Below are 26,107 nucleotides of genomic sequence, written 5' to 3'. Positions count from 1 at the left end.
GAGGAGGAGGAGGAAAGGAGGAGGAAGAGAAACAGCAGCAGCAAACTAACATGTTTTGTAGTGCAGAAGAATTTGAGACCAAAAGAAAGGGGAGAGGGGCTTCCATAGAGAGACCAGTATGTGTTGCAGTTGAATTAAAGTCTAGTTGGCATAAAGTGGCTAATAGATGAAGATGTATCTTACTCAGTTCTAAAATCCAGACTGGGATCTCTATCCCCTTCCAACCTCTCCTATCCTTACCTTGTCCTTGAGCACTGGCTGTGCTGTATTAGTTATCTCAGCAGACCAGGCATTGCAGCTTCAGAAAGACAAAGGCAGTGAGTGATGGGAAAGGTTCAGTGTTCCCAGAAGCTGTTGTTTCTAATGGTGGGGAAAGGCACCCGGGTCTACTGTGACAGGGAGCCTGGTACATTGCTGATGTTAGCAACTGGCCTCAATCCTAAATTAAGTTTTGAATAGTTGACTTTGGTGCTGTGCTTCCCCTCAATTTGGCGTAAAACATTAAGAGGAACCAAATCTTCTCCGCCATAGTCTATTGGTTAGAAATGTAAAGCTATGATAAGTTTCTGAGTTCTTCTGTTCAAAATTAGGAAATTATGGAGTTTGTTCCACTGATGGTGATTCACTGGACAGCATTCATTTCTTGTCTCCCTGTAATGAGTGTTGGATGAACAGGAAGCAATGTTTCTATTACCTCTGCTAATGGTGGAGAGCAGTGGTGCAGATAATCAAAATAAAATGATTTCTAACTGTCCTGGAGCCACAGGCGCCACTGGGGACAAATTTCTCATAGCAGAGTAATTTCATTTGGAGCATGAAGTGGATCGTTCAGTAATCAGCAGTGTTTTGATGATGTGTCTGTTAAAGTCACTGCATGTATAGTCTACTGATGCACAAGAGCTTAGGAGAAGTAGTTTAAGTGTAAGTCTTGATGGTTTGTTTTTGTTTTGTCTTGTTTTGTTATTTTAAAGAAAGATATAAATTGTCTTCTAATTGATAGTTGATTCATAAGCTTCCTAGGAATAATCTTTTAAAAATTTATCATGTGTTATAGTTTGGTCACCTCCCTCCCTTAAGTAGATCAAGTTAATCTTGGGATATTGACGCTCCCTTATTCTCCTAAGTTATAATTTGCTGTATAAAATGCCCAAGTTAAATGTTTCACATTCCCTCTGCTGTAACCTATTTTAAAATGGGGAGTTTTTTAAATTATAATACTAAGAAAGTCTTTTTGTATATATATATACACACACATATATATACATATATATATATATGTATATATATGTATACACACCAGAAACATATATATGTATGTATATATATGTATGTACACCAGAAACATGTGTATGTATAATACATATGTATACATATATATACATATATATACATACACATGTTTCTGGTGTATGTGGTGTGGAAGCAAGAGACCAATAGTGAGTGTCTTCCTTAAGGTTCCTCACCTCAGGTGTTGAGATAGTGTCTGTAACCGAACCTAGAGCTTGTCAGTCCTGCGGCTCGCTAGCAAGCCCAATGATCCTTCTGTGCCTACCTTGCTAGTGCCAGGTTTAGGAGCATGCTGCTGTGCCCAGCTTTTTTACATTGAATCAGGGATCAAACTCAAGAGTCCTCATACTGTGTAGCAGATACCCTTAACTGAGCCAGCTCCCCAGCCTAAAAACAAAACACAACCAAAAACTTTTAAAAATATAAGTCTTACTTATCTAATCAACTCGTCTTTGTTATAGAGAAGCATGCATGTTCTCAGTAATTTTGAGATGTTGCTTTAGTATGATGCAGACACTTTTACTTACAATATGGTGCTTATTTTTAATTGTAGTTGTATGTTGATGTCTCATCATGATGAACCGAAGGTAACAGAAGACGAAGAACCACCCACAGAACAAGACAAGAGGAAAAAGATGGTAAGTTACAAGCGTGACCAATGATCACCATGCTGGTCTATGGAATGGTGGTCTGTCCACCTGTATATCTACCATTCATCCCTTGTTGAAGAAGTCAAGGATTTGAGCTTTACTCCTTGGATAGGAAGTCATTCTGAGATAGCTGATCCTGTTTGAGAAAAGCAGAAGTTTTGCTTATTAAAAAATAAACAAAAACCAAAAACTGGGCTGAGAGATGGCTCAGAGATTAAGAGCACTAGCTGCTCATCCTGAGTTCAATTCCCAGCAACCACATGATGGCTCATAACCACCTATAATGATATGTAATAACATCTATAATAATCTTCTGTCCTGTAGGCATACATAGGCATACATGCAGCCAGAATGCTACATAATAAATAAATAAATAAATAAATATTAAAAAAAAATAGGAATCAACAATTTTATTTAAGTTTAAAAAAAAAAGGAAAAAACCCCAAAACTATTTTGAGGAGACATACTGGATTGTTTTCTTATTCTTTCTTTATTTCTTATTGTTTCCCTGTTATGTTATTAGCTTTGTAATGACCCTTCTATGATCTGCATCACAAGGCATTATAAAATACCCTGACTGCTAGCCATTAGTTCTTGCATTAGAATCTGATAAAAAATAAAGAGCAAGAGGCTAAGAAACTTCTAAAGTATATTGCCTTGAAATTTACTTATAATGTTTAATACTTACTCTGACCAGGAATGTGAATAGACACAGTGAGCTTTGGGAGTCTCTTCTGGTCTCTTGGCTTCACAGCACCTTCTTCCTCTCTTGCAAAATGACAGCAGCAATGTCACCCACTGCAGGAGCACATAAGTGAGCATGTAATCCCCTCGGAACCTAGGCTGGCCGACTCAGTGTTTCATGTGTGCCGTCATGGTTTCATCTTGTTATTCTATTCAGTCCTTCAGTGATCTTATGTTAATCTCAAGGATGTAGTCCTGAGTTCATGGTCAATACTGCACTGCTCTAATAGACTCCGTTTAAACCAGGCTGGAGTTTACTCCATTTCACTTTGTCTTTACCCGTAGCAACCACCATCTGGCAGCTAGTTAAAGGATGATGACTCCTTCTCCTCCTCTCCTTCTTTCCTCTTCTTTCTTCTTCCCCTCCTCTTTTTCTTCCTTCTCCTTCTTCTGTTGTTGTGGTGGTTATTGTTGTTGTTGTTGTTGTTGTTGTTGCTGCTGTTGTTGTTGTTGTTGTTGTGATCCTATCTCTAGCCCAGGAATGATTCTTCACACCAAAATTTACATCCCTTTTGTGCAGTGACTTGTGACCTTGAACAGATTACCTTGACTTGTTTTGCCTCATTGATGACATCAGAAGACAACTGGGTTAGTAGATTGCTGGGACCTGTCAGCTAAAATCCTTTTTAATTTATTTTAAAAGCCCTTAATGCCATTCTTTCCTTTATGAATATATTCCCAGAAACATCCCTCCTTTAAAATGAGACTTGGTGGTACCCTAAGTCTCATATCTTCTCTTGACTTATAATAGTGAGAGGCCCTGACATAACTTATTTGGCCTCTCCCAATTCTTGCTCTTCTATTCTCAGTTTTAAAAGCATTGGACATAACCATTATTGTCACAGAAAAGTGTGGTAGCATTTTCCCCATAACATTCTGAATTATCAATGAATAATAGGTGTTCTGTTAGCTTCCATGTATGCTATGTTAATTTTCTTAATCTGGTACATTTATTCTTAGCAAGTTAAACTACCCAAATCTCTGTTTCATTTTGTATTTAATTTTTAGTCATATTACATAATAGCTTAGGCCTGGTGTGGTCTTTAGAAACCCTACAGCCCTGGTGACACACCTACTCCATCAAGAACACACCTCCCAATCCTTTCTTAACAGTTAGTTCTACTAACTAGGAACCAAGCATTCTAATATATGATCGTTGGGGGCCCTCCACATTCAAACTACTACAGCACATGTGCCGCCTGTTCGTCTCTTCCTCCCTCTTTTTACTGTTTCCATGGTTTTTGCTTTTCTGAAACATGAAACCATGTGTGATTTTTATTATCAGAAAGTCAAAGCAGGTCAAAGAGGTTTTGGTACAGATAAATACCATGTTGGTATAGGAAGCAGCTGTGTCTCCAGCCACTCCAGGTGCATTGGATGTCTTTGGCTCCTCTGGGTAGGTGTCCATCACCACAGTTGAGGGTGATTAGAGATTGAGAGATGTTTCTGTCTGCTCTTAGAAGCTCTGTAGAGTCTTGTGGGGTGGCCCTGTCCTGCTACTTGAGCCACATGATCAGGACAACAATTGACTGTCTTCTGTGGACTTTCTGGCTCCTATAATCTTGGAGAATTCGTTCCAGTAACAACTCTCCCTCCTTACTTTTTGAGCCAAACTCTTATTATGTCACCCTGACTGATGTTTAGTCTCAGCTTCCCAGATGCTGGGATTCCAAGCATTTGCCACAGCCACCATGCCTGACCAAGTTACTTATTCTCTATATAGCTACCTCTTAGCAGTGCTGCACTCCCTCATTGAACTTTGGTAGATGCAGCAGGTTTCTCCAGTGCCTTTTGACATACATGACATATAGCAAGTACTCAACAAATGTTTCAGGAATGAACGAGTGAGTGGGAAAATAAAAATATACATGCATGCATACATATATACATACATAATATTTACATACACACATACATACATACATACATACATACATACAAGACACAGCCCCTACCTCCAGGAGTTCATAAACCATTGTTGAGACAGAAGTGAAGTGCTGTGTTCTCAGAAGGGAGTAGCATGTATGTGCTATCACTGGTCCACTAAACCATAGTGATAGCTAGAGATAAGGTAACTGAAAAGGGCCACTTCTCCATAGACTGCTTGATCATTCTGCAGAGCTCTTCCAAGCCTGCCAGATCAGCAGAACCAGCACCAGCAGCTTCATCTCAGGGCTGGTCTCACCCAGCTTCAGCGCCTGAGATGGCCTCTAGATGAGTTAAGCAGAAAGATCATAAAAGCAGTAGGATAGAGGAAGGTACTTTAGACAGTAGTCTATTATCCTTGAGTGACATAGTTTAAGACCTCAAGTGTGTACCTAAGAAACCTGGACAGTGCAGAACGCTGCAGGCATAGTGGAATCTAACAATAATAATGACTTAAAAATAGACATAGTTACAGCATACAGTGTGATGGAAGACAGGAGAGTATGGTCTCTGCCTTTTGTAAAGATGAGAAGTGTGTTGTGCTTTTCCTTGGGGTGATGAAGGATGGGAGTTCTTGTGACAGCGTTAGAGTGTTACATAAAGGTTCCTGGGACAAAGCATGGATGTGGTCATCCATGTGGCTTAGTAGCTCTTTTGGTGACTAGATGAAAGACTGTATATTGTTGAGTATAAAAAGTATTTAATTATTTAAAATGTTTCAACTTTCACTTCAATTCTAGTGAAAGACAGTATCTTGCTTTCTATGGTGTTTTGTTTTTATCTTTTTTTAGCTAACCACAATATTAATTATTACATAGTGCTTATATAAAGCATGGCAGCATCATGGGTAACCCCTGAAATTGGTTTGCCTGCAGTATTGGAAACTTACCCCACTGTTTGAATGAAACCTCAAAAATGGGGGTTTAAAGCCCTGTTTTTAGCATAGAAGTATTTATATTTGTTACTTTATGGCGTATAGTCTGATTTTTCCATTTACCTTGTGAATGTTTTGGGCATGGCATTCCACACATGCAGAACACTCAGGAGGCTGAAGTGGGGGCAGGGGGTGCTGAAAGTTCAAGGGCAGGTTGAGCTATTTAGCAAAATAACCCATGTCAGGAAACAGAAAGGGGGAAAATGCTGAAAGTTACCATTTTTTTCCCTTAAGAGTTTGGCACATTTAAAATGAACTTTATAATTTCAAGGCATTGTAGATAATAGGGAATAGTGAGTTATAATATATCCAGAATCTGTTTGGCACTAAAAAAAAATAAGTAGACCCAAATTTTCTGATTTTAATTAATTAATATGAAACCATTATGAGTAGGTAGTGCCCCTAGAACTGTCAAGAAATTTTGTTCATCTAGAAAGCTTTTATAGATGTGTTAGTGTATTTAACATTATAGCATATATTAATGTATTTAACTATTGCCCTGATTATATCTATAGGAATTATTTTTAACCAAAACAGTTTAGGCTTTATTTTGTACTAACAATCTATTCCCATATTTTCAATCATTTACTCAGAATATTTATTTGCTAAGATCAAATTCCTTATTTTGAAATTTTTATAAAGATTTTATTTTTATTTTATGTATATGTATATTTGTCTGTGAAAGTGTGTGCCACATGTTTGCAGTTCCCATAGGTCAGAATCTTTTGGAGCTAGAGTTAAGGATGGTTGTGAACCACCTGATGTGGTGCCGGGAATTGAGCTCATGTTCTCTGCAGAAGCAGAATATATGGAACCATCTCTCCAGCCGCAACAACATAACTCTTAAGCTTTAATATTAAATAACCATTTAGTAAACACAAATTAATGTTTCTCATTGTTCAAATAAAGCACTACTGCAGTTATTTTTCATACACATACATACTGTTACTAATATGTATTTATCATGTATTTATTATCACCTTCCACCAAATCAGATCTCTTAAGGCTCACTTATGAAAAGCCTAAATCCTCACACAGCCTAATTCTTTAAGCAGTTCTCTGCTTACTCAAACCAGCAGTACACAGGCCTGCATGCTGTAGCTGTGGAACCCCTTCTCTTGACCTCCGTTCAGTGGCACTCAAGTACCTTCTTCCAAATGGAATGTTTTTCTTTTGTATTCGACCCACGAACACAGAACAGTCAACATATGCAAAGCATACTTATAAAGATAAGTAGTTTTTCCTCTGCAGACTATATTTCTTTCTGAAATCTCTGCTGATGTATTTGATCAACAATATACATTACAGTATTAAATATAGCCATTTTACATTACTAGCATATTAACAAGATGATTTCTTTAAAGGGAGGTTTTTCTTTTTTTCTATATGTTTTGTAAATTCTACATTTTTTTTCTCTTAAAATGTGCCCACTGTTAACACCAATACAACTAATTCCTTAACCTTCATCTCTGAATAGTACTGAAATGTTCAAAGTGCTCTTTGAGAACACATAACTTTATCTAAGATTAACTTCATAAAAACAGTAGCTACTCCACAGTTGTGGACTAAGCATAGCTTTCCTTACAAACATGACCCCTCTGGCGGTGAATGTTGGAAGCAGGAAGCCTGGAAGTCAGGCCAGTCTATAATATACAGTGAGATGCCAGTATTCCACTGTAGGGCATTTGTCCAGCATCAGCAGGGCTCTGGGTTTAATCCTGTGCAGTGCACATACTCTTTAAAACCAACACTGAGCTTAACTCAATTCCTAGAGAAGTTCTTAGAAAAGGCAATTCTGCCTTTAAAACCTGTAGAGTTGTCAGTGACATTAAAACAGAGGCTAGAAGGTAATGAATTGAAATAATCAACAGAGATGTAATAAAGACACAAATTGATAACCAGACACCCTCCTGAGACAGCAGTTTTTCCTTTGATGGAACTAAAATGTTAATCAAAAAAATAGTTTGAAATCATACAGGTCAAGATCCTCCACAGCAGGCTACATAAGGGCATTCACAGACACTGGAAAGAAGAGGCTATTGGAAATGGCTCTGGGAATTAATACAGCAGTGGCTTGCTTCTAAAGTGGTTTTATTTTACTTTACTTGTGTATACATTTTAGCTGAAACGTAACTAATTGCCTGCTGGTATCAGTAATGTTCTTGAGTTTTGCAGGCAATCTTACTGTTGCTTCCTTATTTAGTTGGATTCTTAAAAAGACCTAAATCAATCAGTTTGGACACAGCTGCTCACTTAGAAACTGACAGTACTGTCTGGATATAATAAAAACACACAGGGCTGTGGATGAAGAATTGGACCTCACTTGGGGAAAGCATCTTTTCACTAACACAGATGATATGTGGAACACTAGACTACCTAGGCTGCCTCTTGGTAGCCTTGTCTGTCTTTACGTCTGCTTTTCCCATCTGATACCTTTCTCCTATCATTTGCTAGAAGAAAAAGTTAATTTAACATCCTGTTCACAGCAATGCTTGCAGTATTTATTGGAGCTTTATTTTAAAGAGATTTTTTGAAATAAAAGTGACTTATATTCAATTGAAAATCATAAATAAATGATTATAGATGTAAAATACTGTTTCCCCAAAGAAACCTTTACCATTGTAGTATGTACCCTTCCCAGTATTTTATTTGCACATATAATTATATGATCTTTTGTATTTATAAGCTAGAAATATATAATGATTTTATATATGTGTTCTGTTAAATTTTTCTTAGGTATAAATATACAAATATATTTCCATGAATATTAATTTGCATCTCATTTCCATCACTTCTCTTAATGGTTGTATATAATGAAATAATATTGAATGAATTTTCATCCTACCCACTCCCCATCCCCACATCCTGGGTATTGAACCCAGAGCCTTAAATCTATCAGGCAGTTAGTTACTCTGCTACTGAGTTACATTCTTGTCTCTTCATGCATCTTGTGGACCTGCATTCTATTCCAAGTACTCATGTAAAAAGCCAGACATGGTAAACCTAGTGCCACGGAAATACCCTAGGGCTTACTAGCCAATCAGTGATCTCCAGGACTAGCTAGATTTAGCCTAACTTTTTTGGGGTTTTGCTTTTTCTCATGCAGCACCATTTGAACACAAAAGAGTAGCTGGCATAAGTGAATATGGTAATTCAGACTTGAGTATATAGCATGCATTATTCTTGAAAGGACAGCCTGTCACCATAAGGAAAACAATGAATAGTATATGTTACTTACTGCTAAATTTGAACCATCAAGCAAAATTGGAATTTTGGAAAACGTATATATTGTATCCCCCTTGGTTTGATAGCTTTCCACTTATTTCTCACGTGTCTAGCAGTGAGACTAAGTTTAGAATAATTTGATAGTGCAGTATTTCAACATGTACTCATTCTGTAAATGACTAGTATTAAATTCATGTTTAAAAAAATCATTCCAAGGGTACAAGATTTATTCAAAGAACAGGATAGATTAAAATGTAATGGAGAATGGAAAGTTCACAGTGGTTTCTGATTTCTTGTTTTTGACTGACCTTTAAGAAAATATTATTTATAGTAATTTTTTTATTTTATTAGATATTTTCTTTATTTACATGTCATATGATGTCTCCTTTCCCAGTTTCCCCTCCCAAAAAAAAAAAAACCCCAAAACCCAAAAAACAACAAGAACAAACCCCTGTTCCCTCCCTCCTCCCCCTGCTCACCACCCCACCCTCTCCTGCTTACTGGCCCTGGTATTCCCCTACACTGAGGCATAGAACCTTCACAGGGCCAAGGGCCTCTCCTCCCATTGATGACCGACTTGGCCATCCTCTACTATACATATGCTGCTGGAGCAATTAGTCCCACCATGTATACTCTTTGGTTGGTGGTTTGGTCCCTGGGAGCTCTGAGGGTACTAGTTAGTTCATATTGTAGTTCATCCTAAGGGCCTGCAAACCCTTCAGCTCCTTGGGTCCTTTCTCTAGCTCCTTCGTTGGGGACCCTGTACTTAGTTCAATGGATGGCTGTGAGCCTCTACTTCTGTATTAGTCAGAATACACGAAGTACAATCCACAAACCACAAGAAACTCAAGAAGAAGGAAGAGCAAAATGTGGACACTTCATTCCTTCTTAAAAGGGGGAACAACATACCCATGGAAGGAGTTGCAGAGACTAACTATGGAGCAGAGACTGAAGGAAGGACAATCCAGTCTATTATAGCTGTCTCCTGAGAGGCTCTGACAGTACCCGATTTATAGTAATTTTTAAAATATATCTGTAATTGTCTTAGTTAGGGTTTCCATTGCTGTGAAGAGAGACCATGATCAAGGCACATCTTATAAAGGACAACATTTAATTGGGCTGGCTTACAGTTTTAGAGATTTAATCCATATGGTGGAGAAGCCAAGAGTTCTATGTCTTGATCCTCAGGCAGCTGAAGGGGGGGAACTGTATTCCTCACTGGGTGGAGCTTAAGCAAAGGAGCCATCAAAGCCCACTCCCACAGTAGCACACTTTCTCCAGTAAGCCACACCTACTCCAACAGGGCCACACCTCCTAGTAATGCCACTCCCCATGGGCCAAGCATTCAAACACCTGAGTCTGTGAGGGTCAAACCTATGCAAACCACCACATCCATTCTTTCAACTACATACCTAAGACAGTCTGGAGGCTTGGTTTGTTGTTGTTGTTTTGTTTTGTTTTGTTTTGTTTCTTAATGTAACCCAAACACAGGACAAGAGTGAATGCAGAAATAGATATGTGGATTCGGGTTTTTTTTTTCTGTTGGACTAAACATTACAGAGATTTGTTAAAAGCTAAAATAATTCTTCTTAAGGAGTTTTCCTTCAATAGCTATAGGTGAATGTCATAAATGATTTTGACTTGGATAAATAAAATTTCATTTTGTTCAGAAAATTAGAGTGCAGGCTGTCAGAATTTCTTTAAATAACAGGGATTTTTGCCAGGCCTGTGGTTCAGGTCTATAAACCAGCAGCAGGCTAAGGCAGGGGTTTTGTGAGCCAAGCCCAACCTGGCTGCATGTAAGTAAAAACCCTGCCTCAAAAATAAGAACAACTGAACAGGCTTCTGTTCTCTTAGCTTTTGTGTTTTAAATTAATTCTAAAGCTTAGCAACTGGGGAAAAGTGTTCCCAAAAAAAAAAAAAAAGGTTTGTTTGTATTTCCTTCTTCCCCTGCTTCCTCTCCTCCTCCTTCTAATAAAGTCTCTTGTAGACTTTGAAATAGTGATCTTCCTGTCTCTATGTCCGTGGTAGGATTACAAGGATGCACTCCACCATGCCTGATTCTGTGTGATGCTTCAAGTGCACCAAGCATGCTATCTGCTGACCTGAGTCTGTGTGTATTTGAGAATGGCCTAGAAGGAACCCTCTGTCTCCATTTCTCAAGTCCTAGGAATATGTGTAACCTGCTACACTCAGCTGCATTTTTTTACTTTTTCTTCCTTTCATTATTTAGAGGATATTTTTAGTTTCTGTGATTAGAGTAGAAAAAATTGGCAAGAAAATATTCAAGATTATATGTAATCCACACTGCTTACTGTAGAGGAGAGGCCAGCATGGCATAACCCAACTCCAGGGTCTCACCCCATCATCATGCAGTTAGTGACAGATGTGTTCCTTCCAAGTAGGGCGTAGCAATATCATTACGTCTGATCGCTATCCAGCCTGGTGGCCTCAGACCCAGGCCACAGAAATTACCTTCTCTCGTCTGTTCTGCCTGTCCAGCCCGCCTTCCTGTAACTGTCAGACGCCTGTACAGTTCAGATTCCTTAGTTCCAGCTATTCTGTTCAGCTGTAAAGACTTATTGGACAGTTGTTTGTTTTGAGCCAGAGTCTCACTGTGTGTCTTAGGCTGGCCTAAAACTCACAAAGACAAACTTTTTTACCATCATAAATTTTCACATTACTTTAAGAGCTGGAGATTGATGATCTTTGTTTAAGAAACTAACCTTTGGTAGTCAGATGTACCAGTTTTCAAATACTGCTTGCTAATTGATTCTGAAACCTTGTCTCATTTCACATGAGCGTGATCTTTAAACACAAAGCAAGACTTATTCTGAGGAATTGGGACAAACTTATTTATAGTTTTAAATCTCAAATGTATTGTGGATATCCAGTGGTTCCATTTTAATGCAGATTAAATCTTGGTAGGCGGATTTATGATTTATGATTCTTTGTGATTTATGGAAACTGCCCAGATGAAGGATAAATAGTGAGGTGTGTACTTTGAGATGCTTAAGTAGTGTTGTTTTCTATGTAGCTTAAAATTTTCATGCTTTTGCTTTGAGTCTGCCATTTGGCTTTTCTTCTTTAATTAATTAATTACTTATTCACAAGTTGTTTATCGTCTTACAGTATTTGATAGTGTAGTCATTGCTGTGGACTTGTGTTGCGTGCTACCTGCCTAAGAAAATAAGTACACAATATGCGTGGGGTCATTCTGAGCTCACCAGGAAACAACAAACTAAACAGTCATGAAACTAGTATTCCCTCCATTGAGGTAGTTAGTTAATTCAGGTTCTAAAATACTACAGTTTCTACAATAGTCTTGTCATGTCCGCAGATGGTGGAGATGGAAAATTTTTGCTCCTCCAGTTCCCTCACCGTATTCTGCATTTTTATAAGCCAATGAAAGTACCTGCCTTGCAAGCACACAGGCCTGAGTTCATCCCTGAGAGCCCCAGTGTAAGGCACTGACTGGTAAACGCTCTTGCCTTTGTAGATCACTCAGCGGTTCCTATCTATAGCGCCTGGTAGGTGCTTTTACTTGCTTGCTGCCTTGTATTTACCAAGACACCTGAGGTTCTTACATGATTTGCTAAATGATCTCATTTTCTTTTCTTTTTTTTTCTTTTGGTTTTCTGAGACAGTGTTTCTCTGAGTAGCCCTGGCTGTCCTGGAACTCACTCTGTAGACCAGGCTGGCATAGAACTCAGAAATCCACCTGCCTCTGCCTCCTAAGTGCTGGGATTAAAGGCATTCGCCACCACTGCCTGGCTGATCTCATTTTCTTGAAACCATTGAGGCCACTGGAGTAATAAAGAGCTGTAAGGGAGCAGGTGTTGCCTGTAAATGGTTCTTATTGTAATGTTCAAGTTTCTTAGTCCCCTTAGTAAGCTTGTAGGCAGGAACCAATGACATTTGCTGGGCACAGTGGTGTACACCTATACTTTGAACACTTGGGAGCTTGAAGCAAGAAGCTCTTGGTTTAGAAGCCAGTTTGCTCTACAGAGTGAGACTCTGCCTTAAACACAGAGGCAGGACAGAGGACTCAGCATAGCCAAAGGTAACATTTAGATTACAGATAGAAATCTAATTTTCCTTCACTCTTTCTCTCCCACTTGTTTGCACTACCTGGTATTTCTGCCCTGTAGGGCCAGTGTGTATGGCACATCTTTGGTTTTATGGTATATTTATTTTCATACAGAGTTGATAAGCATGGTACTATTTATATTTCTGAGGAATGATAGAATCAAGGGTATTGCTAAATAGTCTTTTATTTAGCAGACTTGTTTTCTAATTTAATAACATCAATCTATATAACATACCTGATTGTCCCATTCCAGTTTATTGGAGTCATTCTACTTAAATGGTAAACTAAGTGGCAAGAGAGAGTATTTTTCTATTATCAATTACTTAATTATCTAAAACACTATGAAAGAATGGTAAGTGGGTAGTAATTAGATAAATAATTTATTTACTCTTGATTATTTAACATGATGAAATTGGTCCTTATTCTAATGTTGAAAGATGGTGTTCCATCTAATCCATAGCTGGAAGTTGTCGAGTTCACTGCTAAACTGGCTTATAGGAAAGGTGCTTTTAGGCTGAAGCAGGAGGAGCACAGCCAGCCTCTGCTACAGAATGAAACTGTCATAAAACCAGAATGCCTCTATTACATCTAAGGAGCTTCCTTAAAAGGCAACACATTTTATACAGTCCTAAAAAAATAGTTCCATGATCCTAACAGCATTTTGAGGTGAAATCCCATTGTCCTATCTTCCCTTGTTATGAAGTCACTTCATTCCCACAGCTTCCTCAGTAAACTGATACTAAGGTTTGGGGTGTCTTGTGGTTCATGTGTGTAGCTGAACCTAAGAAAATCACACTGGTTCATGATGACAGAGCTGAAGAATACAAACAGTAAACTTAATTTAATGGCTACATATAAAAAATTCGTACCCCATTCAAGAAAATGCACATGTTTCTTCAATATTAAAAAAGCAGAGCATGAAGAAAACTTCTAGTTTCCCAAAGTAGAAGTAGTATAGTTTATATATATCCGACAACAATGAAATAAAGCTAGAAATTAAAGGCTAAGATACTGTTCATCATATTACAAAGGGCAGCTTGCAGTTTTGAGGCAGGTGACAAAAAACAAAGAAACATGGATCATGTGGGTGTGGCTCAATTATTCATAGCCTGTAGTTATTTATTGTCAAACAAAAAAGAATGAAAATGGATGAGTTCAAAACTTACTTCAAAATGTGAACTAAACGTTACCCTTAGGGAAATGAAAGCATCAATAGTTTTTAAAATGAGTTCAGAGGCAGAAAAATGCTGAGATAGATGAATAAATAGAATTGTTTTTCTTTTAAAAATTACCAGCAACATAGACACAACTGTTAGGGTAGTCAAGGAATGTGTAGGAGAGATATAAATGTAAGGTCTTAGGAATGGCTGGTGAGGTGATCAGTGAGGAAAGTGTCACATAGCCTTGAGTGTGAACTCTTGACAGCAGCTGCCCAGAAGGATGGAAGTGGAAAGCCAGCACATCACTGCAGGTTGTCCTTTGATTTCCATGCTATGCTGTGGGTTTGGTTTTATTTGTTTGTTTGTTGTTTTTTAAGAAACAATCTAAAATAGCATTCTGATACTCTAAAAATCTTTGAGATAAGAAGGCGTGTCATGTGGGATTAGGTATCAAAATCTCCAGCAGAGATTTTCCAGATAGAAGAAACACTGCATCAACACCACTTTTGTTTGGCTGGTAGACTTGGTTAAAGAGTCTGCCCGAGTAGTGGCAGAAGTCACTCTGCCCACACGCCAGCTGGGTACATACAGTGCATCTGGAGAAAGGGGAAGGGGCTGGTAATGAGCTCTGTCAGTCTCTCCTGTGGAATTACTGTAACAGTAACAGAATAAGAGAACATGCAAGCGACCAAAGCGGTACAATGGGACTAAGGCAGTTAAGTCATTGAACTTTTCATTTAAATCAGAAGATTCCAAGAAAATCAACAGATCGACCATGAAGAGAGTTTAATATCTTGGTCAATTAGATAATAGTTATTTAACAGTGTATTGAGGAAATATGCCCTCAAAAACTAGTTAAAGAAAGCAAGCTGTATAAAAATTCCTTTTATATCTATCTTGACCTGTGTTTTGGAGAATCTTACAGAATTCTAGAGAGGAAAAAAGATCAAAAGGACAAACTTGTAGATGGTGGAGGAAAGAATGATTTTAGAAAGAAAAGATTCCTGCATTCCCTAGTATGAGTATGTAGTTAGATGAGACTACTGCAGATACTCCTCGCTGAAGTACAGGCAGAGAGAATATGGGAAACTTTCTATCAAGTCAGGTGAGAACTAAATGGAATTAAATGTATAGAGCTAGAATGGTTAGCCTAGCAGTGGATATCCTCACTGCCTCCCCTGCAAAAGCCATGAGGGCTGAGCTTAAAGCTAAGGCCAGACTGGGGTGTTTGGAAAATAAGGAGGGTAGTGTAGCTGGGGTTTTTTTCATTGTTAGAATGTTTGTCTTACATGTACAGGATTATGGGTTTGCTCCTTAAAAATACTTCTGGGAAATATATATTTGAAAAATGACTTCATTAGGAGCGTTTAAAAATAGTTTATTGTCTACTAAAAATATTCTAATGAATATGCAGTCCACCATGGGTGTTTTATGAATTGACTTGGGATTTTAGTTCTCATGAGTGTTTTGTTCCAAATGTTTTGTAGCAATCTTCTTGCTCTTAGATGCACATTGGAACACAGAGAAAATATTCCTTCACACAGTCATTCATCAAGACAGGGTTTCACTCTGCAGCAAGCTTATCACTTAGAAACCTAGTTTACCCTCTGCAAAGAAAGCTGAGGCTTCACACCTAGTTATGTGATGATGAACTTACACCTAAAGAAAGATATGATGATGAACTTAACTTGCTATGCCTCACTGCCAAGGTTCTGCTTGCCGTCTGTCAGCCTTATGTTCTTCACAGAACATAGAATGAAGAGAGCTCGTAGTATCCAATGGACAAGTTTAAGAATTTCAGACAGATTTTAGAAATTGATAGTTAGCCACAGTGAAGTAATTAAATCTTAAAATAGAATATTTAAACCAGAGGCAATTTAATCAAACTCAGGAAGTTTTGAAAGACAGTGTAAATATATGACATTTTCCTTTAAGATTTTTTTCTATTTCATGTTTTATCTGTTAATTTTGTCTGTTTAATATTTTATCTGTTAAGTATCACAGAAAGAACATTATTCTTCTTCTAAGAATAATAGAGAAAAGAAAAACTTTTTTTCTCATGAAATAATCTTACAGTAAATAATTTCTTACTGTAAGTAAATCTTACAGTAAATAATTTCTGAAAGATTAAAGGGTATGTGAAGGGTTAAAAAGTAACTTAGTCACACGACTTCAAGAATGTGAAAGATTCAGCTGCCCTGAATTCTTGGTGGGTAAAATTGGTGGTTTATCCAGGAAACACAATGAAACTTTATTTCAAGCAACAAATTTCTTACTAGGAAACACATCCTGGTGAGTATCTCCACAGGAGCTAAAGTTGTAGACCTCTCTGAAGGCTAAACTTTGAAAAGGTCAAAGCATATATCAAAGGCACTGCGTACCAAAGGAAGGGACCATTCTTGGTTCAACCAAAACCATTTTGTCCCTAAATAAGTTTTAAAACCAGAGCATACAAAGCTACTTGCACATTAAAATCCAACGAATGAAGTTTTGAATTGAGTTAGGCTATTAAAATGTCATTTATCTGGTGTTAGCCTAGAGTCAAGAATACTGGTTAATTATTTTTCCATTAATAAGTGAAGCCAGAGCCTCTCAGGAGACAGCTATATCAGGCTCCTGTCAACCAGCACTTGCCCGACTAATACAGACGTAGATGCTCACAGCCACCTATTGAACTGAGCACAGGATCCCCAATAAAGGAGCTAGAGAAATGACCCAAGGAGCTGAAGGGTTTGCAGTCCCTTAGGAAGAACAACAATATGAACTAACTAGTACCCTCAGAGCTCCCAGGGACTAAACCACCAACCAAAGAGTACACATGGTGGGACTCATGGCTCCAGCTGCATATTTAGTAGAGGATGGCCTAGTTGGTCATCAATGGGAGGAGAGGCCCTTGGTCCTGTGAAGGTTCTATGCCCCAGTATAGGGGAGTGCCAGGGCCAGGAAAGGGAGAGGGGAGGGAACAGTGGTTCTCCCCCCCAGGGGAAACCAGCAATGGAGATATCATTTGAAGTGTAAATAAAGAAAATATCTAATAAAAACAAAACAAAACAAAACCAAAAAGAAAACATACATTCCTTCCCTTTAAAAAAAAAAAATAAGTGAAGCCAGTTAACACAAGGCTCCTCATTTCTCCCTGTCCATTCTAATGTAAACATTTAAGTAATTATGTCCTTCCTTAGAGAGGAAGAGTAGGGCTCAGGCATACTGGGGGAAAAAATTGAAGAAGGACAAAGGAAGGGATTTAGAAATACATATTCTACTTCTGCTGGTGTCTTCGGCCTAAGAAGGTAAGCCCCAGATGTCACAAGGAACTTGGAGACATCAGTTTTTTTCACCTTAAAAATGAAGTGAGGTTAGCTACTTAGAAATAGTATGATTGCCACATATGTATGCAAATGAGGGTATTGCTTGTTTCTGCACTACAGAGGGAGAAACTGGTTTTGAGTCTGTTGTGTAAAATATTGTTTGTATTTTTAAAATGATTTTAGATTTGCAGGAAATTAGTAAAAAGTATACAGAATTCTCATGTGCCCCTTACAGGTTTCCCTTGCTGTTTTTACATTTTTTCTTTTTAACTTTTCATACCATGCATTTCAATCCAGCTCATCTCCCTGCCCCTTCGTATTCACCCTTGCAACCTCCTCCACCCAAAATAAAATAAAATAGGATAAAACAACAACAACAAATCCTACCTGGGAGCTGTAGGAATATATCAGTGTGTCCCACAGTGTACCCTTTTGTCCACACATATTTACTTGCAAATGTTCATTGCAGTGAATCATTGAACTGTTTCAAAGCCTTTGGCTTCTGCTACACTATCAATACCGGATCCTCACGAGGACTCCTCTGGGATATACTGTTTTTGCCCTTTGCCATGGAGATCCTGCAGCTTTGGATCTGCAGAATGAGCCCTTTCACACGTGGGGTAGATATTGGGGTGGGCTATCTCAAAATTCCCTGTTTGGGCCTGGGAAGTCAGAGGCAGTTCTCTTGTCCTAGCTAGCTCACTTAGTGCAAGGGGCAGGGTTAGCTCCCCCGCTCTTCTGCCCCTCAGCCCTGGCTTTACTATGCTGCCCAGGTGAAGGATGAAGCCAGTTTACCTGCCTGTTGCTGGTGGGTAGGGGTGGCGTCATCTTGATAAGTGGAGACAGCTCTCCAGTGCTCATCCAAATTAGCATTTTTATGCTTATTTTCCTCAAATGTACACAATACATTTCTAAAAGCTAAGAAATGAATGTAAGGCCACACCAATTAAATTCTGTTATTTCCCACTAATGCTCTTGCAGAATTCAGTCTAGAATGCCACCAATGGCATTCTTCTGAGTCCTTTTTTTTTTTTTTTTTTTTTTTTTTTTTTTTTTGATATTTTCTTTATTTACATGTAACTTTCTCCATTCCCGGTTTCCCCTCCAAAAAACAAACAAACAAAAACAAATCCCTGTTGCCTCCCACCTCCCTATGCCTGTCACCCCGCCCTCTCCTACTTTCTGGCCCTGGCATTCCCCTACACTGGGGCACAGAACCTTCACAAGGCCGAGGCCCTCTCCTCCTATTGCTGATCGAACCTGCAATCCTCTACTATACACATGCTGCCAGAACAATCAAACCCCTCCATGTGCAGTCCTTGGTTGGTGGTTGAGACCCTGGGAGCTCTGAGGGTACTACTTTTTAATTGTTGTTTGTCTGTTTGTTTCTTCACACTAATGTCAGCTTCCCAGGCAAGTCTCTGGGTTGCCCTCCTGATAACAGTTGCTGTCCCCTCCGTGCCTAATGGAAGTGCAGACTCACGTTGTTTGTTTGAGACAGACCTGTGTGTAGTTCAGGCTGTCCTTGCACTTGCAGTCCGTTGCCTCACAAGTGCTGGTTTTAAAGATGAGCCATAGTTGCCGACTTAATTTCCTGTTCCTGTCATGTACATATAGTGCTGACATTTGTTCTTAACATTGCATGTGATAGTCTGTTCAGCCCACTGCAATAAAGTAACACCGATCAGCAGCTTGAACAACAAAGTCTATTTCTTAGGGTGTATAGCCTTGATGACCACGATGACCAAACTGTTCAGTGTTTCCAGGTTGCTGATTTCTTGAACTCTGATTGTGGGCAGTCTGAGACATGAATGAAGTCACAGACACCACATCCTGTTCCAGTTAGAACTTTCTTGTGTGCTACTTCTTTCCACCTCTTTGAGCTTTCTTACATTTGTTTTCTATCTGATTCCGAGGGTTCTTGATTGTAATTAGCAAGAAGAATTGGTAGGAGGGGATTATTCTGGAAGGAAAAGTGCCCATCATATATACCTTTGCAGTGTAATTTTCCATCAGCAGATGTAGAATTTGCTAATTACACTAGAAAGCTATTTTTCTCAACAAGATACTGTGGGTCCATCTGCCCTGCTGATGGGCACAGCCTTATTATTTTATTTTTTTGTTTTTTTCAAGACAGGGTTTTTCTGTGTAGCCCTGGCTGTCCTGGAACTCACTCTGTAGACCAGGCTGGCCTCAAACTCAGAAATCTGCCTGCCTCTACCTCCCAAGTGCTGGGATTAAAGGCATGCACCACCACTGCCTGGCTGGGCACAGCCTCTTGGGAGACGTGGTCCACAGCCTTTTAGGGAGGTGGTCTCACGCTGCCACCTGGGCAGGTGCAGGGCTGTAGGGAAGCACCAAGACACCACTCTAAGGATGGGAAAGAGCAGTCTGAAATATGGGAAAGCCGGAGCTGATTTGGGGATTGCTTGGCCATCGGATTCTCTTACTCTTGCATATCCAGGCACCACTGGGAGTCGGAAAAGCCAAGAACGGAGTTGGGAGTCCAAGGGTTGAGGAGAGCATCTAGCCTGGGGCAGGGGGAGAGGGGAGCTCCGGCTTGTCCCAGTGGTGATTGTCCTTAGCTTGGCAGAGGCAGGCTTGATGGCCGCTGTGTCTGGGAGCACAGAGAGGCCTTCTATGGAAGAATTAAGTTGTGCTTTGTAGTCCAGTGGCTTCTCCATGGCTCTTGATAAAAAAGATCTTGATGAAAGAGACAGTCTGTGGTTCTGATCAGTTTATTGTTTGTTCATGGTGGAAAGTGGATGCATGATGTATCATACCCACTTCTCAGGGTGGACCTGAGATTTAATACCTTTTGCAGGGAGGAATGTTTGGGAAGGAAAGCTTATTGGCTAAGCCTTCTGGGCCTCTAGGTACCTCGTTAACATGGAGAACTCTATTTTGGGGCTACATGACCATAGGACACATTTCTTTTATGTGAGGAACATGGCATGTGTTTTAGGCCAGGAGTCTGGCAGGGAGCTGGGAGTCACCTAAGCCTCAGGTGTGTGCCCTCTGAATCTCCAGGTCTCAACCTGCTCTGCCTTACCAAACTTCCTGGTATGGTTTTACCATCCAACAATATACCACCTAATAAACCTACTAGACATTCTAACTTTGTCACACCCAAAGGACTCCATGTACAGAAGTACTTATGCATCCATGGTTCTTGCTGGTCTGTTTACCATAGCAAGGGAGTGGAAACAGTCCTCATGTCTGCTGGTGAATATAATAAACTGGTGTACATACAAAATGGAGTTTCTCCAGCCATAAGATGAAATGTGCAAGAAAATGAATGGAACTAGGAATTATTCTATTAAGTAAGGTAAAGAAGAGTCAGAAAGGCAAACAACATGTTCTTTCTCCTATGTGAATCCCAGCTTTTTAAATTTTTTTTATTTGTTATTGGATGTGTGTGGGGATGTGTACAGTATACACTCTTGAAAGTTGGTTCTCTCCTTCCACCTTTACATGAATGGCAGGAATCAAACTCAGGTTGCCAGAGTTTGCAAGTGCTTCTTTCCACTGAGCTGTCTCATTAGCCCTGGTCCTAGCTTTTGATGTGTGAGTGTAAATCATGAAGCTAGAAAGGGAACCACCAGAGAGGGAAAAGAGGCCCTGACAAGGAAATGACAGAACTCAGGAAGGGGTGGAGAGTGGTCAGATGGTGAAGGGTAGTAGGCAGGGGATAGGGGCACAGAAGAGCAACAAAAACCACCTGTAAAAATGCAGTAATGAGAGCAATCATTTTGTGTGTTTATCTAAAACATTAACTACCTCTATTTTCATAGAAATAATAGTCAGGTTCTTTAAAATGCTGTCAGCGACTTGAAGGTCTCAATTCTGTGACTGCAGGCTTCAGTTACAACCACTGTTCACTACTTGGGCAGCTCGAGTTCACTGGAGCATTGGTTTAAACTCAGTTGCTCTTGACTAGAGTTACCAGTTTCATTATGAATAATGAATTATGCTTCTATAAAGTTAATATACTCTATCCCAATAGGTATATTTTTGTAATTAAAATAATATTCGTCATTACCATATGTTACTTAAGAAAGAAAACATTTAAAGAATATTTTTAGATTTATTTTATGTGTATGAGTGATTTGCCTGTATGTGTGCATATCTACCATGTACCTGGTAGAACTGGAATTTCATAAAGTTGTGAGCCACCATATTGGAATCAAACATGGGTCTTCTACAAGAGCAGCAAGTGCTCTTCACTACCGAGCCATCTCTCCAGCCCCCAAACAGCAAGTGTTATCAGTGTTCACTGTCAGCTTCTGTGTATGTTGTAGAAGGACATCCTCAGCCTCTGTGTGTGATGTAGGACATCCTCATCCTCTGTGTGTGATGTAGAAGGACATCCTCAGCCTCTGTGTGTGATGTAGAAGGATATCCTCAGCCTCTGTGTGTGATGTAGAAGGACATCCTGAGCTTCTGTGTGTGATGTAGAAGGACATCCTCAGCCTCTGTGTGTGATGTAGAAGGATATCCTCATCCTCTGTGTGTGATGTAGAAGGACATCCTCAGCCTCTGTGTGTGATGTAGAAGGATATCCTCAGCCTCTGTGTGTGTGATGTAGAAGGACATCCTGAGCCTCTGTGTGTGATGTAGAAGGATATCCTCAGCCTCTGTGTGTGATGTAGAAGGATATCCTCAGCCCCTCTGCGTGCACTGAGTTCATGGCTAGGGTGTGGTGTCCTCACTGCTCTCTCTATCACCTCTTTTATAGGGAAGAGAGGATTGACATTTTTCTTTCTCTTGATTTGTTATATACTCTGCCTTGGTAATACATGGGACATAAGTTAAATTTTATGCTGCCTATATCCTTTATTCTTGGTCTTTTTTTTGTTTGTTTGTTTTTTGTTTTTCGAGACAGGGTTTCTCTGTGTAGCTCTGGCTATCCTGGAACTCACTCTGTAGACCAGGCTGGCCTCAAACTCAGAAATCCACCTGCCTCTGCCTCCCAAGTGCTGGGATTAAAGGCATGCGCCACCACTGCCCGACTCTTAGTCGTGTTTTAACATCTATATGACTCAAATAGAAGTTATAGATGGAATTCAGCTACATTGGGCAAAGATAGTCATATACTTTATTGAAAGTTATGCAGATGTTCAGGGTCACTGATGGTGAAATAAATGCTCATCTTATACTAATATTGTGTTGTTTGTTATAGTTACAGGCCATTTAAATAATATCAATGCCAACAAAGTGTTAGCAACTAAATACTAACAGTATTATAAATCTTTTATATTGGTATAAACCATAGGGAAAATAAGGTGATGGTATATATCAGGAGTCATAAAATTTTCTGTGCCCTAGCGGTTCCTTAGATATCCTAGGAAACCAAGATGAAGTTCTAAACATAATGGCACACACCTACAGTACCAGTGCTTGGAGGTGAAAGCAGCAATTCAAGGCAAAGGAGCTACAGTGTCTAGTATGAGGCTAGCCTTGGCTGCCTGAGACCTGTTCTAAACAAAAGAAAAGAAGCTGAAGTATAAAGAAAGTCTGCTTACATAGTAACACGAAACAGTGGGGCATATCCAGCAAAGTTATAGAAAATATTGTTTACACTAAACTGTGATCACTTTTACATATGTTTAATAGGTTAAAAAATATAACATAAGTTAGAACAATCAACATGTATTTAAAAAGAATTGTGTGATATTATGTAGATGAAGAAGAGTAATGTACATATGTAGCATAAAATACTAAAAGTTTAATTTTTCTTTGATTTTGTAAGTACTATAATGGGACTGGAGGAAGAACAAAATTTGACACTCCCCCTAACCTAAAAACAAAGGCACAGATTAAATGGTGTCTCAGTGTAAGCTAGAGCAAATAGTATGCACTTGCTTCCTGTGGCTGCTGTGGTGTAATCTGATTGTCCTTAGGAGAGCGGGCAGTCGCATTCGTACCCTAGTTCTTCTCCTTTTAGGGTGCTTTCTGCTAGATTCTAGCACCTTAAAAGGATGTGTTCCCAGTTCTTGAGAAACTGTACACATCAGAGCAACACAGTCAGGGCCCCCAAAAAACTGCAGGAGACTCTTAAAAGTATTGCTGTGGAGAGATTACAGAGAGCACAGTGAAGCACGTGTAGGAGGATTGTCTGTCTGTCTTACTCTGTCTTTCTATCCCACAGCTGGCCCTGAAGGACCCTGTGCACACAGTGTCTCTGCAGCAGTTCATCTATGAGAAGCTCAAGGCACAACAGGAGATCCTGGGGGAGCAAGGCTTCCAGTCCCTCATGGAAACGGTGGACACAGAGATTGTTACCCAGCTGCAGGAGTTTTTGCAAGGATTCTAAGAGCACGTGTATCATGTGGCCACCATCCCTTCTGAAAGAAGCTGAATAACCCACCCTGCCATCCGTTTACGAGCCTGCTGAGATGAGGTCATTTGTGTATGAATATAAAGAAACCAAGACCATAAATTTTTTTACTATAAAATATAAAGAATAAGTATAAATCCCAAATATTAAAGTCAGAAAACTATTCCTCAAAAGAATTTAATTTTATATTTATGAGGGGCCCTGTGTTTACTAGAGGGGCATTTATTGAGAGTAGCTGCATAGTCTCTTGTTAAGAAACTTGTTGATTACCTTTTAATCGTGAGCTCTTAACACTTGAGAAGATGAAGGTTGATGTTACAGATGTTTTTCCGCAACCCAAATTACTTAAATTTGGTTGCCTTATCCTAATTTTTTTAAGCTAATGAAACAAGTTTGAGAAATGAGAATGCTGTGCAAATGATAGTATTCTATTTGTGCACAGGCAACATCCCCACAGCTGCCCTCTACCTGGGTATCTCATGAGGGAGCTGTTTGCATCCATCAGAGAATCAAATGCTTTTATTTTCATTCTAGTAGTCTGACATAGGAATTGGTAAAGGCACTTTTAACTTTACTCTGAGTGCATACATTGCAAACATACTGAAGTGAACCTGCAGTACTGTAGTGCCAAGCGGGGAGAGCACTGGTGAGCCTCTAGCCCTGGCCCCTTTGCTACCTGTGAAGGCCAGTAGCCCCGGGAGCACCAGGAAGAACCAGATAACTCCAAGTCCCCTTCCACTGTGACAGTCATGCTTGACTGTGACAGGCTGCCCAGGATTTACCCATCTCAGGTTCCTCGGTGCCAGGGTGTGTCAGCACCTCAGTGCCATGGGTGCATCTCAGAGGACCCAGCAGCAGTCCCAGGGTACTAGCACTGACAACTAGTCTTCCTTCCTGTCCCTCCGCTGCACTATAGTGCGAGGGAGAGAACTGACGCCTTACTTTGCATTACTTGCCATTGTGAGGAACCTTTAGAGCATCTCCTAGGAAATACTCTGAAAGCAAGATTGGAAATGCCTAATCTTTCTATAGAATTTTGGGTACAGTGTATAACTGTAGGAAAACCACTACCCCTTTGTAAGCTATGGAACCCATAATGTCTACAGATATATGATGTTTTCAGCAAAGAAAATATGGTCCAATTAAATTTTCCAAAGATACCTCACCTTTGACTTGTTGTCTGTTTTTCTTGCCACCTACCCTCTGCAACAGAAACATAAAACAGTTCATTAGACACTGCCCGGTGGAGTATAAAGATGGTTCATTTTACGCTATGGTTCCAGTTCTCCACCCATACATGGTACTAATACTTCAGGTTTCAAATCTTCATTTAAAATCTGAGCATTCCTTAACAGTGATGTTTCTTTGCGATTGTGCTGGTTTGGATAGGAGTGATCCCCAATAGATTCATGGTTTGAACTCTTGGCTATAGGGAATGACATTATTAGGAGGTGTAGCCTTGTTGGAGTAGGTGTGGCCTTGTTGGAGGAAGTGTGTCTCTATGGAGCAAGCTTTGAGGACTCCTATGCTCAAGCTCCACCCAGTGGGGCACACAGTCTCCTGATGCCTGCAGATCAAGATGTTGATCTCTCAGCACCATGTCTGCCTGTGCGCTGCCGTGCTTCCCTCCACGACAATGACGATAGTGGACTAAACCACTGAAACTGTAGGTTAGCCCTAATGAAATGTTTATAGGCAACTTCTTTATAGGAGTTGCTGTGGTCATGGTGTCTCTTCACAGCAATGAAACCCAAACTAAGATACCACTGTTACTCAGCAACAAGATGGACATAAGAATATCTTCCTTTGGCTTAATTATTTTCATTTCAAGTATTCTCCCAGCCACACCACCAGAAACTCCTAACACCCAGTTCTTGCCATAGAGAATCATCACTTTCTTATTCTTGACAGTGTTTTACAGTGCACAGAAAAAGCACTGAGCAACTGGTTTGCAAGACAGCTTTTAAAGCCTCCCTCAGAAGAGTGTAGTTCGGTTTTTAAAATCATTGTTTAAAATAGGTTTTATAAAAAGTTCTGAAAATATTCATATATACCATCTTTTTCTATACGTGATTAAGATAGAATATAATTAATAATAATTATTGATTTATAAGATTCTATTCATTAACACATAGTAGCAACATTCATTTTGATGAAACAATTTAGCCAGTCTTCCTACCGTACTACAGCTTTTGAAGTGAGGAGTGATGGTTTCTGTCCCACTAATACTCCTTTTCAATTGCATTTACATCCCGGAGACCTTTCCCAACTTTAACCAAGGCCCGTGTGACCAACAGTAATAGTTTTCAAGTTTCCTTATGAATCAGTCCTTCTTCCCTCTCTTTTAAATCCTATTTGGTAAGGCACATTATTAAATACTAGAACATGCCTATAATTTCCTCTCAAGACTTGTTCCATCTTAGGTCTTTATTTCACCCTTGTT

General features: G+C 39.5%; 1 protein-coding gene across 2 annotated transcripts in view; it reads left to right on the top strand.

Annotated features, from left to right (window-relative positions):
* The window catches only part of Ipo11 (importin 11), a 163,074-nt gene extending 138,245 nt beyond the window's left edge, over positions 1-24,829 (top strand). For both annotated transcript variants that reach the window (XM_031360523.1, XM_031360524.1), the window contains 2 exons: positions 1,841-1,925; positions 23,476-24,829. In XM_031360523.1, the coding sequence (XP_031216383.1) occupies positions 1,841-1,925; positions 23,476-23,640 (250 nt within the window). In that variant the 3' untranslated portion in view covers positions 23,641-24,829. The remainder of the gene's footprint in view (positions 1-1,840; positions 1,926-23,475) is intronic.
* Positions 24,830-26,107: the final 1,278 nt, after the last annotated feature.

This window comes from Mastomys coucha, unplaced genomic scaffold (assembly GCF_008632895.1).
Source record: "Mastomys coucha isolate ucsf_1 unplaced genomic scaffold, UCSF_Mcou_1 pScaffold8, whole genome shotgun sequence".
NCBI lineage: Eukaryota > Metazoa > Chordata > Mammalia > Rodentia > Muridae > Mastomys > Mastomys coucha.
The sequence above is the reverse complement of the archived record's forward strand: the minus strand, read 5'-3'. Positions and strand labels throughout refer to the sequence as shown.